The 9999-nt window shown below is 41.5% G+C and overlaps 1 protein-coding gene across 5 annotated transcripts in view; it reads left to right on the top strand.

Annotated features, from left to right (window-relative positions):
* ITPR2 (inositol 1,4,5-trisphosphate receptor type 2) overlaps positions 1 to 9999 on the top strand; it is a 222855-nt gene that overhangs the window by 53078 nt on the left and 159778 nt on the right. For all 5 annotated transcript variants that reach the window (XM_017745784.1, XM_017745783.1, XM_017745782.1 and 2 more), the window contains one exon: positions 507 to 657. In XM_017745784.1, coding sequence (XP_017601273.1) covers positions 507 to 657 — 151 coding nt within the window. The remainder of the gene's footprint in view (positions 1 to 506; positions 658 to 9999) is intronic.

Genomic DNA, 9999 nt, shown 5'->3' with positions numbered 1-9999 from the left:
AAACTTTAGATAGTCCTAGATTTTCTAGATTCAAATAGCAAAGAATAAAGGGGAAATGCTTACAGCTTTTATAGTTCTTCCTCCAGCCTACTTCTTTTTGTTGCTTTTGCCTCTGGTCACCTGAAATCACCTCTGTGCAAACTTATCACAGTCATCTTACTCTTCTGCTGACTTCCATCTTCCCTAAAGCTGCTGCCTCTTTAAATAATTTCTGGAGTATTTCTTCTTGATCTTACATATTTTCACAGATGCAATTGTATCCTCCCAAGCCTTCCTAAATCCTACTTTGGTTTTGCTGTCTGCTGTAACCTGACTGACCAACTGCTTTGTCTAATCCTGACAAACATTTAATGTCACTGGCCTCAGTCCAAAAACCAGTGGGAAGACTTGTGCCAGTTTGAATGCACTCAAGATCTGAATCTCTCTGGAAGCTGCTGTGTGAAATGCAACCGAAAACCACAAAGGCTGTCAGTACTTCCTTCATTTTTAATTTCTTTTTCTCATAGGTGGTACATCTGGCTCGAAACCTCATATACTTTGGCTTTTATAGTTTTAGTGAGCTTCTCAGACTGACCCGGACGCTGCTGGCAATTCTAGATATTGTTCAAGTTCCCATATCATCCTACTTCGAAAGGTTGAGCAAGTTTCAGGATGGAGGTGAGATAAGCAGCAAAGACTGTTATTCCAGTGGATAATTAGCTTTTTAAGTTGGAAATAATGTATGGAACTTCACATTATTCTTTCAAGGTTCTGTATTCACACATAAGCCCTCCTACAGGAATGCATTGCAGGGGACATTAAGATGATCAGCTAAAAGGGAACCTTTTTGAACAGAGCTGCATCCTTCATGACTTGTGGCTACTGCATTGGGGTTGCTCCTCCTTTGCTTATTTGGAACTTTCAAATTTGGTTCTAAAGCTCAGTGCCTGTTGCACTGAACGTCCTGAGGAAGTTCAAGCAGCATTTGCCTGGGCACAGGGATTATGGTGGCTTGTCTGTGGCACAGGTGTTTGTTAGTCTTCTTAGCACTTCACTGAAAGGGAGAATGAGATGGTCCTGGACCCACAGTGGCAGAAGTAGCTGATGGAAGTCCAGAGGAGGCCATCCTCTGCCTGTGTTTGTCATCTTAGAATATTCTTTTTTGAACCCAGACCACAGTGCCTCTCTGACAACCCCAGGACTATTCTGTATGTCCCACTGCCTTTTCTACCATGGTTTAAAACTGGGTTGAAGAATGAGCATACCAGGAAGATGCTGAAACATAGCAGTTCAGTTTTCCTGTGTGAGTGGAAGAGAGGTGTGACAGTCGTGTGGGCTGAGGGTCCCGGAGACTGACTGATGGCAAATTCTGTTTTAATATGTAGCTGATGTTGCCAGCCAGCTGGCTCACAGCACCAAAATGGATGAGCTGTCTTGTTGGAAACAATTATTTTGTGTTTTCTCTGGGAGGCCTTTTCCCAGCCTTGAGTTTTCTAATCATCATTTTGCTCAGTCACTCCCACAGATGCCCTGCAGGAGTGTGCTGTCCTTCACAACTTTTTTCTTCTTTGAGGTTCATATACTCTGGAGAGGTGTAGACTGTCATTGTCATCTCTGAACCAAGAAGTCATATGCTTGGTTCTCTTGATCTTCCCTCCATCGCTGCCAGACTTTACTGAAACCCTCTGGAAGTCTTTCCTGCAATGCAGTCCACACCAAGTCATGCTGTAGCTGGCTGCAGTCCCTCCTCAGCACTAGAGAAAAGACAGTATGCCCAGACACTTGGAATTATGTTTTCCTTTTTTGTCCCTGAAAGACTGCATTGCAGACTCTCTTCTTAAATGGCTCTGGACACAGTTTGACTCCAGATACAATCTTGGCATATTGGCAACATGGGACATGCAGATGTGGTTCTTCTGCTTAGTTCTCACTCTGCCCAAGCCTTTAATTCTGATGATACATCTTGTTCAGTGTTTTTACTCACATTCATTACCCATAAAATCATGTTTTGTCCCTAATTCCCTTTTATTTCTGTTGAAGGCTTTCCTTTCAAGCTATGTAAGAGAGGAAGGAGCCACCCATTAAGTGCAAACAGACCTGCTCTCAGTTATATGAATTTCCTTAGCAGTTCCATGCAAATCAATGAATTTGCTTTGAAATAAACGAGTGTGAAGGAATGCTGCAAATGGCACCACCATGCAAATGGAAGCTCAGTAGCCTTTTTATTAATGCTCAACCATGTACTGGAGCCTTGTTGGAAACTTTTTGTCAGAAACGTGGTTTTGTCTCATGTTCTTTCAGCAAAAAAGGCACAGAACAAAGGTGTGATTTTTTTGATTAGCTTCAGCCTTTATACAGATCATTTAAATTTCTTTCCTGCTTGTAACTGTCTCCATGCCTTTCAAACACTGACCAGTTCAGGTCAGGATGTGACAATCTAGGGATGTTCTTTTGGTAATTACCTGTGAGTTGTTTTGGTTTGTTTGGTTGGGATTTTCCCCCTTTTTCTACTAACTCTGTGTCTAGAAAGCCCATTGCTTTGGAGAGGTTTTTTTGCTGGTGCAGACTGTTATCAGTCCTGTCTGCAATCTTACAGGAGTCTGGAGGTATTGGCTGTGCTATCTAGGCTTAAGAACAGGCACTGAAACTTTGCTGTGGCGAGACAAAGTATTTTTATATAGAAATAGCTGTAAGACTTCCTGGAGAGGCCTTCTACAGTCTTTGTAAAAGAAAAGGATGTCTTTGGATGGTCAGCTCTTTTCTTCAACCTCCCTTTTCCTTTCTGATTGAGAAGATATAAACCACATAAATGGTGCATTCACTTTGCACTTGAGGCAGAATGATCCTGAATATTTAACTGCTGTGTCTGAGCACCTTGCCTTTCCTCCTGCTTTCCCTAGAGGTGCAAACTCACCTACCCACGAGCTGTAAAGACACATGTGTCACAAGGATGAAGTTTAAGCAATTAAATAACTCCTATTCACTATTTTTGAGCATCCAGCTCATAGAACTTCATGTTCAAAGAACATATTTCACATCCGAAAATCACATTACTCAAGCACAACAGGGGAGCACTTTTCATTAAGGAGAACCACACAAGAATCAACCAGCATCCCTTTAGCTGCACATTGAACCACTGAGGGGTGGTGCTGGGCTGGGACTTCTGGGCCTCTGCATGTGTTGGACTGTAGATGATCCTAAGGGTGAGTCTAGAAGTAGGGGTGTTGCCTAGGTCATGTGGAGTCTGGATCCATCTTATCCTGGGGATCCTGAGGAATGAACAGGCAAGCATAGAAATTGGTCTTGGGAATTTTTCCTAGATCTCCCCTCACTCTGAGACTAAGGACTGTCCACCATGCAAAGCTGTAGGTATACACTGGTTTTCAATTTTATAGTAATTATAAGACTATACACCAAGGGTTTCCCTTCCCTTTTTACACAGATATCCTCTCTTATAAAACTGTGTTGCTCAGAACATGTTAGTTGTTTTATTAGATACCTGTCCTGTAGATATTGTCTCTTTTAATTTATAATACAGGTCTCTTAGGCTATTAAAAAGGATTAAAGTAGAAATTATCTCAGTCTAGGCTTTTTTAGATTTTGGAAAATGTGATGGCATTTGCTAAACTTAGAATGGTCTGTCGATTTTTTCCAGCAGATGTTTTTTTATTCATAAATTCCATTAAATATAGACAGATGGATTGTTCCCTGACCTCTCTCAGGATGGTGGGAGCCCTCTCTCCAGTCAGGTAGGGGTGAGGGTGAGTTCTTGCCTTTAGAGGAGGTCAGATTCCACTCTCCCATATCCTTCCAGACTGCAGCATCCTCTCTGGCAGGTCCAATGCTTATAACATTCATTAACATTCATACCAAACCTTTGCAGAATATTGCAGGTAGGTGTCCCTCCAACACATTGTTACTCTAGGGATGTGCAGGTTGACATAGCTCCTTTTTAAAGAAAAAATAGCTTCCTTCAGTTGCAAAAATCATTACATTCTTTAAGCAAGCAAACAAAAAGATAAGATTGTTTCTGTTGTGATTTTGTGTATATATTGTGAATGTATGGAAGTAAATGATTAATTTTGGAGTTTACAGAAGTTGTGGGGATTTGTTTGGGTTTCTACGTTTGTTTGTTGGTTGCATGTTTTTTAAAGCTTCCAGTCAGGGATCACAAATGTCTAGGCATAAGCTTTAATTCAGTAAGAACATGTATTTCATTCCTTGAGCTTAGAGCTTTGAAGTGTAGCTCTAGACTCTGGTTTTGACAAACACTGAAAGCCAGTCATGATGCCTGAGACTGACAGTTTATTGGTATAAACAAATATGTTTAAATTTTATCAAGCATTAGGGGCGTGATCCTGTAAATCTTCTGTAGAAAAAGTGCTACTGAATACCAGCTTAGGTTCTGTATATTTTAATTTTCATCACTATCTAAGTGTAAATTTGCATAGATTGATAGTAAATGTATATTTAACAACAAGATTTTGTCAATAGTTATGCCGATTCAGAAATGCAGTTATTTTCAGGTTCTAAGAAAAATGACTTGAAAAGAGGTTTGCCCAAATGGATAAGTCATGTAATTCCTATTCTGCAGCTGCAGCAGATAGAAGGTAGCCCCTTTGTAGAAGTTAAGAATTTTGGTCAGAATCTATATATGTTACATGATAAGTTTTATATTTTAATTTTCTTAAAATGTATTGATTTCTGTGAGAAAATCAGTGCTGAATAAATCTGGGGACAGATGGGTTATGCTGGCTTTCCATTATTCCAGGTCAGTAGCAACAAAAGCTTCTAACATCTGATTCTGGTAATGTGAAGTCATAGGGAACTGGTGAGCTGGATTCCTGACTGGTTTGACCAGTCCACATTGTGAAAACTCTAGTCAGGAATCTGGGAAATATATTAATGATGAGTGGAGGAATGTGGTGAGTCTTGGCTGTGGAAAGCTTTCCTGGAGGTGTGCAGCTCAGAATTGAAACAACCAAATTTTCAACCAGCAGTCTTGAGTCTTCTTCCCTGTTTAATATTTATTTCTTAAGTACACCCACTTATGTCAGTAAAACTACTTGTTAAGTAAGGAATTATATATGACAAGTGTTGAACTGTTGAGGCAAGTCTGCAAAATGGGATGTATTTTTAGGCTTAGTGGAAGTTGCATAAAGACTTAATTAACCTTTAACTTTAAGATGTCCTTTTCTATCCTTTGCTTAAATTTGGAGCCACCTTGGTGGCTGAGGTAGTCCTTGATGTTTTCTGTGTGTTTCTCTGTCTTGGTTTGGCAAAGATTCTAAAAAGATCACAGAATCATAGCATGGCTTGGACTGGAAGGGACCTTGAAGATCATCTCGTTCCACCCCCCCTGCCATGGGCAGGGACCCCTTCCACTACCCCAGCTTGCTCAGAGCCCCATCCAGCCTGGCCTTGGACACTGCCAGGGATGGGGCAGCCACAGTTTCTCTGGGCAACCTGTGCCAGGGCCTCAGCACCCTCAAAGGGAACAATTTCTTCCTCATATCCAATCTAAACCTGCTCTGTGTCAGTGTGAAGCCATTCCCCCTTGTCCTGTTGATCCTTATATTATTGTAAATGTTAAGCCTTACTTCCTTTAGAAAGGTTAATTTTAATGCCACTGTAGGTTACTGTAACCAGCGTTAAATTTAGTGTGCATGTAGTTTTCATGTGTGACCTTATTTGATGAAGACAGATTGGGGAAAGTTGGCTAAGAAACATCTATGAGACAAGATCCTGTAAAAAGTAAGGATGTATATTTTTGGAAATTCTTATCTAGATTGCACCCTAAAAATGAATTGACTTGAAAATCTTGCAACTAACTTCTTTTTTTGTTTGTTTTGGTCAGTGTGTCTTAGCTTTGAATTATTTTTGTGGATATTTGAAGCTGTTTTCTGTTTCTTTTTTTTCCCTTTTAGATTCTAAAAAACTATATGGGGTATACAAAATATACTACCTGTATCCTTAAGAGGCATTTTTTTTCTTAAAGAGAAAATGAGGATTTCATTTAGTAGTGCTGTCATTCCGGCACCTTTCAAGAACATTATAATCTCTTGCAGTTTTAATTAAAAGGTAAAGTCGTTGCTTTCCTAGTAAGTGCACCCTGCTGTATCATTCCAGAGTAAGGAGCCAATCTGTCTTGTCCAATACTGCTAATTTATTCTTTGTGAATTAAAATGCACATCTTTCTCTAGGTGCTATTTGCTCTTTCAAATAGCTGATTTTAGTCAAACCATGCAACTATGGCATATGTCAGGTCTGAAAGAGCAAGCAACATGGTAGTAGCACCAGGTAAGCTACACATTTGCCATGCAGCTCAGTGCTGTTTAGTTACTGTTGTTTGGGAATAAGAATAATGACATGCCAGGAAATACATCCTTGAATATGAGCTGCATATGTCTTGGAGTGCAGTTCACAGTTCTGGGCACCAGCTTAAAAAGCCCTCAGTGGTTTTCTGAGTTATCTGCAGAGTGTGTCTGTCTCTCAGGAGCTCTACAGTTTTCCTGAGCCACTGTCCACTAACATGAGTGGGAGTCTCTTGGTTTCCTTTGCTCAGTCTTTTTGCAAAAACAGGTTTTAAAAACTGCCTATAATAAGGTTAAATTGCTCCCACCTCTGTGATTCTCACGTTAAATGTGTTGCCCACAACTGCCTGAGGAGATGCCTCTTTTTACCTGTTAAACTGGTGGTCAGATATCCCAGCTGCTTCATGTTGTGCCTGGGTCTTTGTCTTGGTGGTGTGTTCCTCCTGCAGACCGAAGGGACTCAAGGTTCCATCCTGCCAGGGGGGAGAACAGGGGAAGCCTCGCCTTCTCCTGGAGTCTTCAGCACTGGTGAGGTCTGCTGCCTTCTCTCTGCAGGGAGTGCTTGTGTTTCTGTGTGTCAGGGGACTCTTGTCCAGACTTCTGCTGCTGTGACAGCTCCAGCTCCAGTTAGATCACGTTTTCTGCCAGCCCTTTTGGCTGCAAGTAGAGGTGCACAGTGACTGGAAGCACCAGTGAGGCCATTGAGGGTTGAGAACAGGACTACACCTGCCTTTTCTGTGGTTCCTATGGGTCCTCTGTGTCCAAGAAGCACCAGGTTTCATCCAAGACTATTAAAAATTACTCGATTGTTTCTCAGCCCTGCATTCATGTCTGTTACCTGAACTTTTGTCTAGTTAACAATTTGCAGTGTCTTCTTTGAGGCATACTTTGATTAGCAGGGCTAATGAGGCAGTGGCTGCCTGGCAGACTGGAGCAATAATTTATACCAGCAGTTTACAAGAAAAGAAAGGTTATAAGAGGAAAAAGGAAAGTTAACTGTGTAAGTCACAGATTCTACAGAGAAGAAGCTGCTGTTCAGTGCAAAGTATTGCCAGACCAAAGGGGAGGTCAGTCTGAGAGCTTAATTCTGTGCCATGAGCCATTTCTCTTTCCCCCTTATTCTTTCCCTCATCATAAGACCTGTGCATTAATGGGATTCCAGAGACCATTGCTCTTCTAGGAATCAATATCTGTCTTACAGATGTAACTGAGCTAGGAGACTTGATTCCCATGGTGCTTTTTACCCTCAAGGCCAGCATGCTGATACACGTTTTTTTTTCCTTGGACTAATGTCTGGGGCATAAAAGCCATGCTTGACACTGCTTTGTGGTTTTGGGGATAGGCAAAAACCTGCAGAACGTCTGGAGAAGGTGAAGTTTGGTGGAGTTTCACCATGGCTGGGCAGCTGAGAGTTTGTCTATAAAAAGGGAGGGCTTGTGGATATGTTGTGGCCAGATTCACTCAGGGGCTGGGTAGCAAATGTACGTGCATGGCATATTGTAAGTTTTTCCTTTGTTTTGCCTCATTAATTCTGAGGACTATAAAATATAGAAGGGATACCTCACCATGTGTCCTTAATGCCGTGCATTAGGTTTTCTGTAAGCGTTACCTGAGGTCAGCCAGTTACTGAGAGATGAAAAATGGTTTAATGAAGACATAAAGCGTGATTCTTGGCCTGTTTATGGTAGGTTCTGAAGTCTTTATGAAGAAATTCTGCAGAAAACCTGTAAAAATTAATACCTCTTTCACAAACAGAGCTGTAAGGCTTTAATGCTTCTGGCAAATAATATACACCTCTAAAGCGTTTGAAATAAAATGTGTTCCTTTAGGTAGTGAAGTGCTGTTATTGTATGTCCTTAAAATGGCTGTAACTTTTCATGCAGAAAAATTAAATTGCATGAAGCAATGTAGCCAAATCAGCAAAGAAGTGCAGATCTAAAGCTGCCACTGGATTCTTAATCTTGCCCTTGGTATTTAGACATCGCTGCACACATGGTTCCCTGCTGGAGGATCCCCGAGGACTGGTGGTGGTGTATGCTTTAAGATGGCACTGAAGCTTTCTTTGGAAGCTTTTGGTGGAGCAATAGCATAGATCTCACTGCAATCCACAAAGCCAAGGACATTTGGAGTTTTGCTCTTGTGAATACTGTCTTAAAACCTGGTTGAACGCACCTACACTAACACATGGGTTGAGACAAGGTCCTGTGTGCTGGCTGAAGTGTCAGGTCTCCTAATCAAAAGCATTCTCAGGTTTGATGACATCAGAGAGTTGTTTCTATAACTTAATAACTGCATAGACCATGTGAGACTTGTCACATTTTTGTAAAACCTTTGATTCCTTCCCCCACCTCCTTTTTTTTTATAAGCAAGATTGAATAATATATTTGATTTTTATGGACAGGTTAATGAAGGTTGTTGGGGTAGTGGATGCACATACATTTGTCTTTTCTGGTCATTAACAGATCTCCTGAAGATCTGATCAGACCTTTCAGTACCTGACGGGAACCTACAAGAAAGATGAGGAGGGACTATTTACTCCAAGGGCATGGAGTGACAGGACAAGGAGAATGGCTTCCAACTGACACAGAGGAGTTTTAAAATGGATATGAGGAAGAAATTGTTCCCCTGTGAGGGTGGGGAGGCCCTGGCACAGGTTGCCCAGAGAAGCTGTGGCTGCCCCATCCCTGGAAGCGTCCAAGGCCAGGCTGGATGGGGCTCTGAGAAACCTGGTGGAAGGTGTCCCTGCCCATGGCAAAGGGGTTGGAACTGGGTGATCTTTAAGGTCCCTTCCCACTCTAACCACTCTGTGATTCTATGTGGCAGCTCCCATTTAGGTACTTAATTTTCAGAAGCATCGAGGATCCAGCTGATCGCATCCGTAATGAAAGCTGCTGGGTGTAAAAATCCTTTTGAAAATATGGGCACTTTTAAAATTTCTGTGTAGGGAGATGAGCATGGTGGGAAACTGCTCAAGCTAAAAAGAGCTGAGCAGTTTTCAAAATGGAGTCCTAGGAATGCATCTTTCACCCCTCTGTGTTGAGGAAGACTGAACAGCAATGGTAGTAAGAGCAGTCTCTGTCCCTCCATGGCAACTAGGGACCAGAGCAGGTGCCTGTAGTTAATTTTTAAATAAACAAGGCTGCATGTTGGTTCCCTGGCATCCCTTGGGGATTTCTGTGGAGCAGAGGACTGCTGGCTCTAAAGGGATCTGCCAGCCTTTGAGACTTCCACTGAGTATTACCCTCATCTTCTGCACAGTTCTCTTCACTGTGTGTGAAATATCCAGAATTCTGTGGGTCCTGGAGAGCAAACTGAGGATGCTCCATAGCAATGGGCTGGGAACAATTGGAAGAAAAAGCATGAATTGCCAGCTGCCTTTGACAGTTGTTTTTCTTACTGAATATGGTATTTTGTCACTTACCATCCATACTATATTGCATAGCAGATTGTTGTTTACTTTTATATTCTGCTTTTAGAATTTTTGCAACCAGTAAATGACTTATCAAGAAAATATGTTTATGTAGAAAATGAAGTGTCAAATTATCTACTGTTTCGATTACTTGGGTGGTTGTTATTTTTTTCCCATAATTGACTCCTCTGAAAAGCCTTTCTTCTCAGAGAGGCCGCTGTGTTGTCAATCGTGCCAAATTGTATGAGATTATGTGCTACAGTTTTGTGACAGAAACTGATACTCATTAGGAAGTTG

The sequence above is a fragment of the Corvus brachyrhynchos genome, unplaced genomic scaffold (genome assembly GCF_000691975.1).
Source record: "Corvus brachyrhynchos isolate BGI_N302 unplaced genomic scaffold, ASM69197v1 scaffold209, whole genome shotgun sequence".
NCBI lineage: Eukaryota > Metazoa > Chordata > Aves > Passeriformes > Corvidae > Corvus > Corvus brachyrhynchos.
Note: the sequence above shows the minus strand (reverse complement) of the source record. Positions and strands in the feature narration are given on the sequence as shown.